This window comes from Plasmodium gallinaceum, assembly GCF_900005855.1.
Source record: "Plasmodium gallinaceum strain 8A genome assembly, contig: PGAL8A_v1_98, whole genome shotgun sequence".
NCBI lineage: Eukaryota > Apicomplexa > Aconoidasida > Haemosporida > Plasmodiidae > Plasmodium > Plasmodium gallinaceum.
Genome location: NW_021628265.1, coordinates 424702 through 441729, shown reverse-complemented (window position 1 = coordinate 441729; position 17028 = coordinate 424702). Strand labels below are relative to the sequence as shown.

The 17028-nt window shown below is 16.0% G+C and overlaps 5 protein-coding genes and 3 non-coding genes across 8 annotated transcripts; 6 read left to right on the top strand and 2 right to left on the bottom strand.

Annotated features, from left to right (window-relative positions):
- Nucleotides 1-1584: 1584 nt before the first annotated feature.
- PGAL8A_00336700 (U3/U14 snoRNA-associated small subunit rRNA, putative) lies at nucleotides 1585-4315 on the top strand (the record flags this gene model as incomplete). Its single annotated transcript, XM_028672398.1, has 6 exons — nucleotides 1585-2043; nucleotides 2508-2879; nucleotides 3193-3363; nucleotides 3552-3657; nucleotides 3954-4070; nucleotides 4272-4315. 6 exons carry the CDS (start codon nucleotides 1585-1587, stop codon nucleotides 4313-4315), a joined length of 1269 nt encoding a protein of 422 aa, XP_028528955.1.
- Nucleotides 3723-3808, top strand: PGAL8A_00336800. Its single transcript, XR_003699226.1, has one exon. It is a non-coding gene; the product is annotated as a small nucleolar RNA snoR09 (small nucleolar RNA).
- Nucleotides 4316-4661: 346 nt separating the features above from the next.
- On the top strand, nucleotides 4662-4729 carry PGAL8A_00336600. Its single transcript, XR_003699225.1, has one exon. It is a non-coding gene; the product is annotated as a small nucleolar RNA snR61/Z1/Z11 (small nucleolar RNA).
- A 978-nt stretch (nucleotides 4730-5707) lies between these two features.
- PGAL8A_00336500 (conserved Plasmodium protein, unknown function) lies at nucleotides 5708-7215 on the top strand (the record flags this gene model as incomplete). The annotated part of the gene is made up of 4 exons (XM_028672397.1): nucleotides 5708-5809; nucleotides 6002-6325; nucleotides 6420-6867; nucleotides 6956-7215. The coding sequence occupies 4 exons, from the start codon at nucleotides 5708-5710 to the stop codon at nucleotides 7213-7215; spliced, it is 1134 nt and encodes a 377-aa protein (XP_028528954.1).
- Nucleotides 7216-8163: 948 nt separating this feature from the next.
- On the top strand, nucleotides 8164-11838 carry PGAL8A_00336400 (conserved Plasmodium protein, unknown function; the record flags this gene model as incomplete). The annotated part of the gene is made up of 2 exons (XM_028672396.1): nucleotides 8164-9295; nucleotides 9434-11838. The coding sequence occupies 2 exons, from the start codon at nucleotides 8164-8166 to the stop codon at nucleotides 11836-11838; spliced, it is 3537 nt and encodes a 1178-aa protein (XP_028528953.1).
- Nucleotides 11839-12729: 891 nt separating this feature from the next.
- On the top strand, nucleotides 12730-12841 carry PGAL8A_00336300. Its single transcript, XR_003699224.1, has one exon. It is a non-coding gene; the product is annotated as a small nucleolar RNA snoR07 (small nucleolar RNA).
- Nucleotides 12842-13146: 305 nt separating this feature from the next.
- On the bottom strand, nucleotides 13147-14427 carry PGAL8A_00336200 (conserved Plasmodium protein, unknown function; the record flags this gene model as incomplete). Its single annotated transcript, XM_028672395.1, has 1 exon — nucleotides 13147-14427. One exon carries the CDS (start codon nucleotides 14425-14427, stop codon nucleotides 13147-13149), a length of 1281 nt encoding a protein of 426 aa, XP_028528952.1.
- A 667-nt stretch (nucleotides 14428-15094) lies between these two features.
- PGAL8A_00336100 (conserved Plasmodium protein, unknown function) lies at nucleotides 15095-15841 on the bottom strand (the record flags this gene model as incomplete). Its single annotated transcript, XM_028672394.1, has 2 exons — nucleotides 15095-15369; nucleotides 15622-15841. 2 exons carry the CDS (start codon nucleotides 15839-15841, stop codon nucleotides 15095-15097), a joined length of 495 nt encoding a protein of 164 aa, XP_028528951.1.
- Nucleotides 15842-17028: the final 1187 nt, after the last annotated feature.

Sequence of the window (17028 nt, the reverse complement as noted above, 5' to 3'; positions counted from 1 at the left end):
ATATTTACATATTCACCTATATATATATGATAAAAGTTATGAAAAAATAACTTTTTAATGTATCATAATATATTATGCATAAAAAATTAATTTATAATTGTATAATAAAAAAAAAAAAAAAAAAAAAAAAAAAAAACAGAAAAATATAACTTATTATTTTAATGAATAATAATACTTAAACGTTTATGTAAAACATAATTTCGAATGATACAAGATGTTCATATGTAATAAAATATTACTTTAATCTTAAGAATATATTTAAAAATTTCAGTAAGTATTCAATATTCATTTTTATATATTCCTGGTGGATTTATGCCATAAAAATTTCATCTCTTCTAAAAAGTATTTTTTTTTTAAGTATTTCTAATAATATTTATTAAAACAAAAATAAATTTTTACATTTACAAACATAACTAAATAATGTTGTTACATATAAATTATAAATGGCTTTTTCAACTATTTTAAATTTAACGTAAAAATGTTTTAGATTGTATGAACCAAAAAAATAAAAATATTACATTAAGAGATTAAACAACAATTTGAGTGATATTTAATTATAGTTGATAAAATGAAAAAATAAATTTTATTTGTTATTTGCATAAAATAAAAATAAAATAATGAATATATATGATACCATATAATACAATAATTTATAAATGAACGATAGATTCATAACAACCATACAATGATGTTGCTTGAAATGTTGGTTAAACACCGTATTTCCATTATTTTGTTTATTTTACTTTTTTTTTTTTTTGAAAAAATACAAGTAAAAAATTTTTCTTAAAAAAAAATAAAAATAAAATTAACCACTTTTATTGCTACTATTAAATTAATTTTTTTTAGCTAGTTAAAAAAAAAAAAAAAAAAAAAAAATTTTAAATATTCATAATTCAAAATGTAATAATAAAAAAAAAAATGATAAATAAAAATACTTAAAAAAAAAAATATATTTATTTTTAGAAAAATATTAAAAATAAAAATATTCATTCCTTTTATGTAATCATTTTTTTTTTTTTTAGTATATGTATTTTTATTTGATAATTTTTTTTTATATAGGAATACTTAAAATATTTTTTCTTTTATTACATAAATATATTTTTTTTTTTCGTTAATTGTTGTAACCTTTATCACATATATTTTTACAAGTGTTAAAAAAAAAAAAAATATATGGATATATTATTTCTGAAACATATATGTATTTTTATTTTTTTTTTTTAAATTATTATTTGTTTTTTCATTTATATTTTTTTTTTTTTTTTAAATATAACATTTTTAATGTAATTATACATTTTTAATTTAAAATTAATAAAATTATAAAACTTTTAAGTTAAAACATTTTTTATGAGTTACATTTTTGTTATTGTTTACTACTATTATTAATGTGATTCACAGCAAATGTAGATTAATTTTATGTATATTCTTATATTCTTATAAAAATTTTTGTTTATATGAGCCATATAAATATTTTTTATTAAATATTTGTTTTAATATATTAAAACATAATTTATAATTTTAATTATTTTAAATTAACTATATATATTAGAAGGTTTGTATGTATTTTTATATTTAATTTTTTTATAAATGACAAAAATAAAGATAAAAAAGAAAAATAAACATCTAAAAACATTTGAAGAAGATTTAAAAAATGATATAGTCACAAAAAATAAAATATTTAAAAAAAAGAAAAAAGAAAAGAGAAAAGAAAAAAAACCAAAAAAAAAAAAAAAAGATGACTTCAATAAAATTTTAAATTTAGCTAATGAACAAAATGAAGAACACTTAGATTATAATATAAGTGATATAGATGAAGAAAACATTCGAGAATCTGACAAATTTTTAGAGTTTGATGATGACATTTATGAAAATTCAGATGTAAGTTTAAATGAAATGAATAATAAATTAGATTTTCAGAAGGAAGATTATTTTAATGAAATAGATGAATCTAATGATATATTTGAAGAATTAGATATAAAAGTAAATAAGGAAATTTCTAATGAGATTGGAAGAAAAGAAAAAGAAGAATTAAAACAAGAGGAACAAGTAATAATATATTTAAAATAAAAATTAAAAAAAAAAAAAAAAATAGTTATAAACATTAAATTATTTTTTTTGTTACGAGCAATTTTAATATATATATATATATATATATATATATATATATATATATATATATAGTTTTTTTGTATTTTTTATTTATAAAATACAAAAAAAAAAATAAGAAAAAATTGCTTAAAACAAAATTTATACAAAGATCAGGGCATAATATGTTTAATTTTTGAACATCTTATGCAGTACAATTTTGTACACAAAATTAAAAATAATTTAGAAAATATAAAAAAATATATAATTTTTTTTTGTATTAATTTAGTGTCAAATTATAATATATGCATATATAATAATACAAAAGTTACTTTTTTTTTTTTTTTTTTTTTTTTTTTTTTTTTTTTTTTTTATTTTATTTTATTTTTTATTAATATACTTTATATTATTTTATTTTTTTCAAGAGAGATAAAATTGATCCATTAGTTGAAAAATGTTATAAAACAATTGGTGAAGAATTAGCAAATTATAAGAAAGGAAAGTTGCACAGAGCCTTCAAAATTTTAACAAAATCACCAAAATGGTTTGAGCTTTTGTTGTTAACAAAACCAAAGAAATGGACAACACAAGCCACTTTTGAAGCAACAAAACTATTTTCTTCAGGATTAAAAGAAGCAGATGTTTGCAAATTTTATGAGTTCATATTACTACCAATTATTTTAGAAAACATTGATCAAAACAAAAAATTAGATTCTTTTCTTTATAAAACTTTAATTAAAGCATTATATAAGTCTAATGCATGGTTTAAAGGAATTTTGTTTCCATTATTACAAAATGTAATGAAAAGAATATATATATATATATATTTATATTTGTAATATTAATTTTATTAATTTAAATAAAAATATTTATAAAAAAAAAGAAAATATTATAATAAAAGAACTATTTAATATGATGATTAGTATTGTCTGAAATAATAAAATAATGAAGACATTTAGTACTGCCCCAAACTGATAAATAGATAAATAATATAGATATATTATCTTTTATTAATATATAATTGTTTATATTTATTATTATTTATAAGTGATTTTTAATTTTTTTCATAATATTTTTTTTTTTTTCAATTTCTTTTTTTTTTAAATATAGGAATGTACAAAAAAGCAGATGATAATCATTGGAAGTGTAGTTCAAAAGATGAGTATATCAGTTAACTCTGTAATATGTGGACTAAATGAAATTTTTAAATTCCCATGGAATTCTACTATAGGATATTTTTTATGCATTTTTTTTAATAAAAAATATTCTTTTCCTAAACAAGTAATGACCAAAAAAAAAAAAAAAAAATAGAATATTCATTTTCTTAAATAATTGTTATATATTATATTTTTTATATTCTGTGTTTATTCATTTAAGAAAATATTATTCAAATAAAATTTATTTAATATCTATTTAATATTATATTATAATGACAATGATATTGTGTATATTTATATATTCCTTTTTAGTTTATTGAAGGTTGCGTTGAATATTTTATTAAATTTCAGAATTATCAAAATCATTTAACAATAGTTTGGCATAAAGCCTTATTAATGCTTATTCTTAATTATAAAGGTATGTAAATTTTTATTATATATTTAAATATATATACAAATAATTGAGAAAAAATAATTTTTTTATTTAAATGATGAAAGCATACGCTTGGCATCTGAAAAATTTATTTTGAAGATAAAGTGTTAAACCAGTTATCCCTATCTGATATAATAAAAAAATTTTTTTTTTCTCAATAATATTTTCTTTATTTTAAAAGAAAATTTAACATATATTATTTTTTAATATATTAATCTTATTTTAAATGATTTATTTTAATGAAAAAAAAAATAAATTTTAATATATTTTTTTTTTAACAGAATTATTGGATGAAAGTCATCTTGATAAAATAAAAGTTTTAATTCAGAAAAAAAATCATCATCAAATTTCAAGTGAAATATTAAAACATATGTATTCATCATCATCATTTATTAAAAGTAATATTCATATAAAAACATATATAGAGAGTTTTATGAAATAATTTATTATAGGAATATTGTGATATAAAAATTCTTATGATTTTTAAAAATTAAAAAAAATTTATATATTCTAACAATATTAACTTATAGGAAATTCTATTAATTTTTTTAATTGTTTACATATATATATATATATATACTTTTTTTTTTTTTTTATAGAAATTAAAGATTTAACAATAAACGATGAAGAAAATATTGTATAATATATGAAATTAGTATCAATTCCTTAAAACATTTTTAATTATTACATTTGGTGCTTTTTTTTTTTTTATGTTTCATTCTAATTTATATTTATTGATTGAGCAAGAATATAGTTAGAAATTTATATATAACAGTGTGTATATTTGAATTATTTTTCTAAAGCAATAATAAGAAAAATATGTACATAGAAATGTTATTTTGAATAATCTTAATATGGAGAGGAATATGTAAACAAATGATAATGGAATTATTATTTTAAAGGTATTATAAAAAAAATAATAAAGTTAACAATAAAAAAAGAAATTATGAAAATATATATTAAGAATAGTATAAAAAAAAAAAAAATATTAAAAATGATGAAAATAATCAGTTCTGCTTCTGAACTAATGATTGATGACAACTTTTTAAACTGATTTAATATTTTTTAATTATTATGATACTATTTTTATATTTATATATTTCCTTGTTAATTTTTTATATTTTTATTTTTTTTTATAATTCAACATATTTAATAAATAATTATCCATTTAAAGTACTTAATTTTTTTTATTTTTTAAAATAATTAAAATTATGAAAATTGAATAGAAATTCTCAAACGTATTAATGAATTTGCAAATTTGTATTTTTTTTTTTTTTTGTTTTTTTTTTATATTAACAATTCATAATTTATAAAAAATTTATATATATATATATATTTTTTTATTAACATAAAATATAAAAATGAAATACATTTTATTTTTTTTTTTGTTTATATACTGACGTTTTATTTATGAAGAAAAATATATGATATTGATTTTAAGACAAATTTTTTTTTTTTTTCTTTAGATGCATTTGAGGAAAGCAAATTGAATGGTTTACTTGAATTTTGAAGAGCTTTATTTAATAAATAATAATATATTTTAATGAATAATTTTTAATTTAAATGATAGTTTTTTATTAAAAAAAAAAAAAAAATAATAAATAGGTTTATATAAATGTATATATAAATAAATAATTCCTTTTTTCTTAATATACAGTAAAAATATATCTTTTTTAATGTTATATATATGATGAGAGTCTTTTTTTTTTTTTTTTAAACTTTAATAATTTAATATTTTTTTATACATTTTAATTAGCAATATTTACTACTATTTTTTTTTTTTTTTTTTTTTTTTTTTTTTTTTTTTTTTNNNNTTAATATACAGTAAAAATATATCTTTTTTAATGTTATATATATGATGAGAGTCTTTTTTTTTTTTTTTTAAACTTTAATAATTTAATATTTTTTTATACATTTTAATTAGCAATATTTACTACTATTTTTTTTTTTTTTTTTTTTTTTTTTTTTTGTCTGTTTTATTGAATCTCTTTTAATTTTAATTAAATTTAATTTAAAAACATAATTCTAAAGAAAAATGATAGAAACAAAATTTATTGATACTGATGCGAAAAGGTTATATAATGTTATTGAAATATTTGAGAAGAAAATGATTAGTTTATCATTAATAAATGAAGAGGTTTATATTAAAAAAAAATATATATGTATATAAAAAAAAATGTAAATGACACTAAAAGAAATGTTCATATGTCTTTAATGAAGCACAAGAGGCATTTAGTTTTTAGAATAAAAAAATTCATTATTAAAATGTATATGAATAAAGTAATAATTATAAATGTATATATCTTGAAAATAACTTTTGAAATAATAGGTGTTAGAAAAATTAAACGATAAAGAAATGAAAACTATGCCTGAAGAGTTTCTTATATATTTTAAAGATATAATAAAATTAAATAAATTATATGAACATATTCGAATAGAAAGAATAGAAGAGGAAACAGAAAAAACAAATGATAATGAAAATTTTCCTTTTTATATAGAACATCAGGAATTAGTAGAAAAAATAAAAAAATATTGCTTTGTATTATGCAAAATATTAAAAGAAAATAATAATCTATTTGAAATTTTAAATTTATCGAATGATAAAGATAATCATGATTTTTTTAAATTTTTACACATCATTAATGATTTAAAAGTTACTTAAAAAAAAAAAAAAAAGAAAAAATAGTTTTTTGACAAAATAATATAATTTTAATTATTACTTTTTTTTTTTTTTTTTTTTATTGTAGGATATTTTTTTTATTAGGTTTCAAACAACGGCAGAAGAAAAACTAAAAAGGATTCATAGCCTAGAAGAATTAAAAGAAGAAGAAAAAAAAATACAAGATGAAGAAAAGAAATTAAATGAAGAGCTAGAGAGAATTCGAAAAGAAAGTCAAAACGAAATAAAAGAATTAGAAGATATTTTGTTAAACAAAGAAAAAGAACTAGATTATTTAAAAAAAAGCTCTGAAGAAAATATAAAAAAGTTATTAAGTATGATACCTACAAATGACTCCTCAGATAACTTGGAAAATATTAATATTTTATTTGAAAAAACAAAAAATATATATGAAAATCAAATAAAAACATATCAAGATCAAGAGGTAGGTTTAGTTAAAAAGAATAAATTATTAGAACTAGACATAAAAAATTATATAGACTCTATAGATGAAGAAATAAAAATTATGGACAATGGTAATAAATATACATAAGTATATAACAATATATATATAAAAAAAAAATAATATAATTTTTGTTATTATTATTTATGATTATTAAACAGAAATAGAAAAATTGAGTAATGAATTAAAAAAAAATAGAATAATTGAAAACGATTTGGATACTATATTAATGAGAAAGAAGAGGGAAGATGAAGAAAATAAGTTTTTAAAAGAATTAACTGAAAAAAGAAATAGAATAATTCAAAGAGAAGAAAATATAAATAATGAAGCAGCAATTATTATTCAATCATATATAAGAGCAATAAAACAAAGAAACTTATTTAGCGATTATCAAAAAAAAAAGAGAAAAAAGAAAAAATAAAAACTAGTTAATAAAATAAAAATCAAAATAATAGAATAAGATTTCCTAAATAAAATAAATTGGTACTTTTAAAAATTAATTATTATTTAAAAAAAAAAAAAAAAAAGAATATATATATATATATTTATGTATTCCGGAGAATATTAAAAAAAAAATAAAATATCATTTCAACAGAGGTAGAATGTTTATAATAAGACAAATATTTGAACATATTTTTTTTTTTTTTTGGAGTAAATTATTGGTACAATAAAAAAATTATATTTAAATTGATATCTATAAAGTTAATGTTGAATATAATATGTGGATAGTTATGTTTCTATATTTTTTATTTTTTGCTTATAGTTCATATTAATAGAACTAATAAAATACTAATTAAATATATAAATAAAAAATTTTGTTTTTTTTATTTTTTTAATTTATTTAAAACATTCTTATTTTTTAAAGATATTATAAATTCTTTATATATATAATATTATTAAAAAAAAAAAATTTAAATAATTTTAACTGATTAATATTAACAGGGGAAAATACTCTGTTGTCTTTTTCTATTTATTAATATAATAGTTAGCAAAAATCATTATAAAAAAAAAAAAAAAAAAAAAAAAAATAGTGTGCATATTCTATATGTCAATATTTGAAATTAATGGAAAATTTTAGTTTTTATAGTTTTGATGAAAAAAAAAAAAAAAATACATATTTATTTCTTATTTATATTGGTTTAAAATTTAGTTTTTTTTTTTTTTTAATTTCTGTTTGTTTTATTTTAAAATTTTTATATATGTAGCCTTATGTATTTTATAATTTTTAATTGTTAAATTAACATTTTTTTTTTAAATCATATATTAATTCGATAATTCTTTTTTGTTCTTTTTTTTTTTTTTTTTTTATCTTTTTTTTTCATTTTTTGTTAATATAGTAAAAAAAAAAAAAAAAAAAAAAGTTGTAAAAATGAATGATATAGACATTGAAGAATATAATAGTAACATCATTCAAGAGTTAAATGCAGCTGAGGAGGAAGGAGAATGTTCATTATCAATATTTTTACATGATTTAATAGAAATAGATATTGAATCTAATTTTACTTTTAATTATAAAGTTATAGATAGAATTATAGATATATGTATTAATTCTCTAAATAGTCATATGACTTTATTAGCTCATGAATGTATGTATTTTGTTCGATATTGTATTAATAAATGCATTAACATTAAAGATGAAATAAACGAGAATTTCTTTAAAAATTTAAATATTATAATAGATATATGCTTAAATGAAAACAAATTTTCAGATGATAGCTTTTTATTATTTGAAAGAACATTTTTCTTTTTTGTCTTAGATTTAAATAACGTTACAAATTTAATAGAAATATGGAATCGTTATAATGTAGAACTAAGTAATTTTTATAAATCCTTATTACATATTATATCATTTCATTTATCCTTATTAAATGAAATTTTAAATAATTTAAAAACAGAAGAAATTGATATTAATTACATTCAGAAAGGTTATTCTCGTATTAAAATAATAGAAATAGCTTTTGATTTATTATTGAATATTTTTCAAAATACAGAAGAGATACAAAATATTAATAATTTTGAAAATTATATAAATATTATTATAAAAGAATACGAAAATGTACCTGACATAGAAATAAAAAAAAAAATTCTTTCTTTACTTAAAATTATACATAAATACACTACTGAAAAAAAAATTGACAATTTTACCTTTCGTAGTCAGGTAAATAATTTAATAAGTAAAAAAATAAATTATTATTTGACTTTAACAAAAGAAAAAGATATAAATATAGATTATTTAAAAGATAATTCATATATATATATAAATAATAGTATTATTTTTGTTAAAACATTTAATCATAATCATGAGGAAAAGGAAGTGTTGGACAAAATAATTTTAACTCCAAATGGCTATAAAGGTAGTTTATTAATGAATATATTTTATGCATATTTTTATAATACCAAGAATAAATTACTTATGGTGCTATCATATGACAGAATGAAAATAAAAGACGAGGAAAATTCAAAAATAATTACTTTCTACTTTAAAAAAAATGATGCTATAGGTTAGATATTAATTCAATAAATATGTTAATAATTATATACATATATTTATATATATATATATATATATATATATATATATATATATATATATATATATATATATATATTTTTTTTTTTTTTTTTTTTTTTTTTTGTAGGAGTTCTCTCTAATAAATTAAGAAAAAATTTTGAAGATCGACTTCTTGATAATGTGGAAATATCTATAAGTTTTAGTGCAGAATCGATAAAAAAAAAAGTAAATAGTTTAATAAATAATGTAATAGAAATTGAAAATATTAGTGATGATAATGATGAGAAAAAAGAAGAAGGGGAAGGTATTTATTTAAAAGACAATTTATATTTAAGTAAATTAAAAAATGATATAAACAATGACCCAAATAAGTTAATAAAAAATAACGACAATAGTAAAGAAAAAGTTGAAAGAAGGAAAGTTAGTTTTGCAACAACAAAAGAAATTTGTTTATTAAATGATAATATTTCAGTTAAAACTAAAACTGTATTATTAGATGATTCATTAAACAACATAGAATGCAATAATAATGATATAACAAATCATGATAAAAGTTTGGAGATTAAAAACTTAGTCAACAATGATATATTGGATTCATTATTTAATAATTCAATGAACTTAAATGAAAATATTTCATTAAAAAAAGGAAATGAGGTCAAAACAAATGAAGGTAATCCTAAAATTAGTTATGCAACTACTAAGGATCTAATAAAAGAAAGCGATATATATGATGATGATAGTATGGGTAGTAATCAGTTTTATGAATGTTCATTAAATGAATCATCTACAATGAATGTATGCAATTTAAGTAAAACTTTTAATGAAAATATGTGTGCATTTAATAATGAAATGGCTTTAAATAATCATGAAAATGTATTGACAGTCAATTTATTTGAAGAAAAAAATAACCAAAATACTAAATTAAATAATTATAGTCAAAATCAGAATATAATAAATAATGTAATAAATGATAATTCTCCTAAAATGCAAAATTCAAATAACAAAAATATAAAAATGGATATTCAGGTAGTACGAAATAGTTCAGTTCAAAACAAAACATACCATAATCATAGCGAAAAAAATGAGGAAAATTATATAAATGAATGTGAAAGAAATGAAAATAAAGAAAAAAAAGTTGATAGCTATGAAAAAAAAGATGTTAATAAAAATATTGATAAAAAGAATATGCATAATAAAGAAGCTTCTGAAATAATTCAATCAAAGAAAGATAATATAAACTCTAAGTGTGATTTAGATAAAAACATAAATAAAACAAAGAATATATTAAAAAATTTTGGTAGTGGAGATAATCAAAAAAACTTGTTTCATGATAATACTGTGGAAAATTTGAAATTTGATACAGAAAATGAAGGAAACACTTCAAATTACTCACAAAACATTTATTTAAATAAGAATGACAACATTATCAAATCTCCCATTGAAATAGTTAAAGAATTACTTAACTATGATGAAAAACAAAAAAGCATTGATGAATGCATACAAAGCTTAAAAAAATATGATGAATGTAATAAAATGAGGATATCAAATGATACTAAAAATGATAATATTCTAATTAGTAAAATAGATAATATATGCAAAGAGAAAAAAGAAAATTTAGGGAATATATCATGTCATGGAAGTAAAATGTATTCTAAAAAAACATATAAAGAAGAGAAACAAAATGAATTAAAAATAAAGAACATTTTAGGTGAAAAAGAATTATCTGAAAATGTGAATACATATAAAAACGATAAAATAGAAAATGTGAAAACGTTTGATGATATACAAAAAAATAATAGAAATGCAACAAAAGAATATTCAGAAATTGTAAGTATATTAGGAAATGATGAGCCAAGTAATGAAATTATTTTAAATAATGAAGTACAAAAAGAACATAAATTAAAAGAATCACATATAGAACAAAATTACTTAAGTAGCAAAAATAAAAAAAGAATAAGCACAAATACATTTAATAATAGCAATGATTACTATCTGAAAAATAACATTGATTCACCTTATCCTATAAAAAAGGTAAAATTCAATAATTATGATTCTGCCTTTTTAGATATATTAAAAAAGGAAGATAATTTAGAAAATTTATCAGCTAAATATTTAATAAAGGCTTATACATTAATTCAATATAATAAAAGATATATAAAAATACAAATCATAGATTATTTTAGATATATAAGGAAAGAAATTTTACAATCGTACGAACAAATAAATATGAAATACAGCAATTTATTAAAAGAATTGCAATTAGAATATGAAATGAGATTTCAAAATGTTATATCAAAATATTCGAATCGTTTAATTACAAAGAAAAAAAATATTAATATGAATGTACCAAAACCAATTGATTTAAATTTAATTAAAGAAAAATTTGATTCTCTCTTTGATACTTTTAACATAGTTCAAAGAACTATGAAAGATAAAATCTCAAATTCTAAAATTTTAATGAAATACAAACAAAGTGATATATATACACCTTCATTTTCATTAGGCACAATTATATCAAAACATTCTACATAATTACAATATGTTTATAAATATATTCATAAAATGTTTTCCCGATTTTCATATTATTTTTTTTTTTTAATTTTTGTCTATAATTTTTTTTTTTTTTTTTTTTTTTTTTTTTGATTAATAATTGTTTTTATGGCCCAATTTCTTTTTTTTCATTTTTTTTTTTTTTTTCATCTTTTGTTGTTTAAATAAAAATGTGTTTACAAACACACAGTAGTTTCTAAAACAATTTTACAAGTTTTATAAAAAAAAAAAAAAAATGATTAGGAATTATTTTTATTTATTATACTTTTTTTTTTTTTTTTTTTTTTTTTTTTTAAATTAAGTGTTAAATGATACTGAATAATTATAAGTTTAAGATATAATAAAGTCAGTAAAAATAATAATATTTTAATTAAATGAATGGACATAAAAATATTGGAAGATTTAAACATCCTAATTTATTTTAATTTATAATATAAGAAAATGCAAAACCTAAAGTAATTTTTACATAAAGTTTCATTTAAAATTTTTTTTTTATTAAATTAAAGATTATTAACAAAAAAAAAGATGAAGGAAAAAAAAAAAAAAGATATATAACATCAATAAACAACCCCTTTAAACTCTATGAGATTTAATTTTTTTTTTTTTTACAACCTTTATAAAAAAAAAAAAAAAAAAAAATATGCATTTGTGAAATTTTATTTTCATTATAAAAAATTTTTTTTTATATATATTTATTTATAAAATCTAAAATTATTTAAAAACAAAAATCCTTTTTAATTTTTTTTTTTTTTAAGAAGTTTAATTAAATATTTTTATGAATTAAATATGAAGATTTAAAATACTTGTTTCTAAAATTTCCATTACATATAAAAATACATATAAATATTTTAACGAATAAAATATTTCTTTAAATAATTCTTAAAATGATGAATAACTTATTAGCGATGGGCGGACTGAAAAAAGTCGAAGCTTTTATTTGTAGAAAATCGCATGAACTGATAAGAATTATATTTTCTTTTTTACATTTTTAGGAAAAAAAAAAAAAATGACATTTTAATTCTTTACAAAAAATTTACATATGTTTTATTTATTAAAGAAAAAAAAAAAAAAAAACTCAAAAAAGTATTTTTTATTATAAAAAAAATAAAAATTATGAAGATAATAAAATGATATAAAGAAGGAATATTTATCTTTTAGCCATAAATAAATAGTGATATGATTAATTAAAAATAAAGAAATTATGCATACACAATTATATTATTTGAAATGTTAATATATATTTTTTCATATTTATATATTTTTTTTTTTTTATTTATATTTTCTTTTTACTTATTCTTCAATAAAAAAAATATTTTTGTTACTTTTAAAAGTGTTATTAGCATCAGCATTTTCAATAATATGTAAAGAAATGATGGGTGTAAATAATTTTATTTTATTTATGATATCACAGATATAGGAATATTTATTAATAAAGTAAAATTTATCATCAGGAAATTCTAAATAACAAAAAAGTAATTCATTTTCTTTATTTTTTTTTATAATATCAAAATAATCTATTATGCGTGTATTTTCAGCGAAATCTAATATGGTATCAATAAAGTTTGTTTCAAAATATATTAAAAATACTGTAAAATGTATATACCTATTTTCATCTAGATATAGTACTGGTGTAATATTATCATTATTATAAATGTTTTCTAATATAGTAATGTCTCTTTTTCGTAATATATTTTCAATTTTATTCATTTCATTTTTTTGTTTCTCTATAATAATTTTTTTTTCATCTTCCTTTATTTTCTTTCTATGTAAAAAATTTTCATATTTTTCTAAAATTTGGTTTTTCAATTTTTCATAATCATTTATATTTATTAAGCTTCTTATGTTTTCATCTTTTATTAGATCGTCAAATATTTTAATATATTTATATGCATCATTATATAATTCCATATGATATGAACATAATGCACAAAAATATAAACATTTATATTTTTTATTATTATATGAAAGCGCTTTTTTACAATCGTCTAAGCACTTTACATATCTTTTTTTTTTATAATGGATTATTGATTTATTACAATATATATCTGATAATAAATTTATAGCTTCATTTTTATTTGTATTATTACTTACGTTAGTCGTGATAAAATTATTTTCGCACTCTTCTTTCAATTTTTTCTCATTCATTGTGTTGCTATCTTTATCTAATATGCAACCGTTGTTGCAGTTGTTTTCATTTATTAATTTTATTTGTTCATCATTATTATATTTTTTATTAGTCACATGATTAAGATTATTTTGTTTTTTTAATTTATCATTATTAATTGAATTAATATAACTGTTTAAAATATCTATACCCTTATTATAACTAATAATAGCATCTTCATAATATTTAACTCCATCTTTAAAATAATCATTTCCTACTTCTTTATAGTTTTTAGCTAAACTTATAGGATTTTCATCAGATATCATTAAATTATATAATGCCTCTAGATCTTCATTCTCTTCAATATTTTTCGGAAGCTCACTCATAAATAATGGGTGATCAACATTTTTATATTTTTCAGATAATTTCTTTATATAATCTTCATCAATATTAAAATCTTCTTCCATATTTATTCTCTCTCTGTCTCTCCCTCTATATATATAACTATATATAATTCCTTTATATTATTATAAATATATATATCATTTTTCTATTTAAAGAAATAATTCTGTTCAAATTAAGATCCGAGTTTAAGATTAAAAAAAAAAAAAAAAAAAGAAAAAAGAAATTTATATATATATATTTTTTTTCATTTATAATAAATTTGAAATTAAAATTATTTTTTTTATGGTAATTTTTTATTTTTTAAAGGAATATTATTTTAATTACAATAAATTAGTTATTTCACTTTTTTTTTTTTTTTTTTTTTTTTTTTTTTANAAAACCAAAAAAAAAAAAAAAAAAATATAGAACTTTAATTTTAAAGATATTATTTAGTATTTTTTACTAATTTACATATATATACATCTGACTTAAAACATATAAAATATAGAATAAAAATATTTCAGAATATACAATGTAACTTATTATATATTAGTAATATTAATTTACTGAAATAATTTTAATAAAAGATAAAACCATTAAGTAAAATACATAATTAATTTAAAAAAAACATAAAACTGTTAAAACACAAAAAAAAAAAAAAAAAAAAAAAAAAAATTATATGAGATAAAAATTGAAATATTAAAAAACTTATAAACTTTTTAATTCTTAAAAAAAGATTATTTAATAAAATTAAATTTTTATTTTTTGAACACAGCTTTCATATTTCCTCAAGTATCTATAACATCTCGTATATGAGTTAATAAAATCAGAAGTAGATTCATTCATATTTTTAAGGCAGTCATATATTTTATTTTCATTATATAAGCATTCATTGTTTGTTTGAGGAATTTTTAAATTATCTTTGTTAATATTATTTAATTTATCTTTATGCATACTTATATATTTTTCACTTTCTATAATTAAATCATCTATTACCATTTTCCTTAGTTTATCATATTCTTCACCTATAAAATAAATAATAGAACAATAATTTTTTATTTATAAATAAAATAATATAAAAATATTTTGTCTTTTTTCATAAGCAGAGTATAAAGATATAAAGTATTTATATAAAATTAAATATGTTTTCCTAAATATATATTTATAAATATGAAGAGAATTTTTCTTTTATTTTTATTCGAATTATTTTATCATTAAATGTTCTTATAAATTAATATATATATATTATCTTGAAATTTCAGTTTGCATAAATTTACCCTTATAATTTAATGGGTCTTCTGATTTAGTTGATTTTACACTTCCATTTATTTTTGTTGGTATATTATTTTTATGTAGGTTGTCATCTTTTTCTATATTATTTAATTTTTTTTCAAAAATAGTATTATCCTTTTTTTGAAAGTTATGCAAAAAGTTATCATCTAATAAAATTAAATTTCTTTTTTGATTTTCTTCATCTTTTGACGTTGTATTTCCCATTTTTACTTTCTATTCAGTATAGACTTTTTTTATTATTTGAAAAATGTGTTTATTTTTACATGTATATATATATATATATATATGTGAGAAGAGATTAAAAATAATAAAAAAAAAATTTTTTCAAAATATTTACATATTATAAAAAAAAAAAAAAAAAAAAATATATGCTCTTTATTAAAATTTTTTTTTTATTTCACAAAAAAAAAAAATATATTTTTGTAATACATATACCTACAAAAAAAAAAAAAAAAAAAAAATCTTAATTTTGATATTACTCATTAAAATATAAGTAACATAATTTATAATATAATTAAATGAATTATTTTGTTAAAAGAATTAGTTTAAATATAATTAACAATATTTTTGTTAATTATATATAAAATTATTAAAACTTTTGAGATATTAACAATTTCACTATTTCAAAATATTCTTATTGTATTTTTGAGTAATCTGTTTAATATTAATTTTTTCATTACTTAATACTAAAAATTTAGATGTAATAATTTCTGTTTCTCCTATTTCTCTACTAAAAATTTTTTTAAACATAATATCATTTTTATCATTTAAACTTTTCAATTTTTATTCAGTAAAATTAGAATTTCATCAAAATAAAATAATAACACTTCAACGAAATAATATACATAATTATTGAATATTCAGAATTTAAATAACTATTTTATTTTTTATTATAAATTTTCATTTTCTAAAATTCTTAAATATATAAATATAAATTATACATTGTATTAATAACAATAAAAACAATCTCTAGTCAAAGTGAATATTATTAATTTTATTTTATATTTATTTCATTTCCTACAAGAAAATAATAAATGTAGAATAATTAAAAATGTTAAAAAATATTAATTTTTCATTGCACATCTCAATTTAAAATAAAAAAGAATATTTTATTTTACTTAAGAAAAAATAATAAAAAAAGAAATAGAAATGCTTAAAATATATTATACTTTTTTTATATTTTATTTTATTTTTTTTTTTTTTTGTTATTTTTAATTAATATTACGAAATAATAGAAATTAAATAATTCAAAATACATAAAATATTGATGCTTTTTTTATATAATTAAAATAAATTGAATTTAGAATAATAAAATTAATAATTAACTAGGTATGTAATGAAATATTTTTTTATAAAGAAAAAAAAAAAAAAAAAAAAAAAAAAAAAAAAAA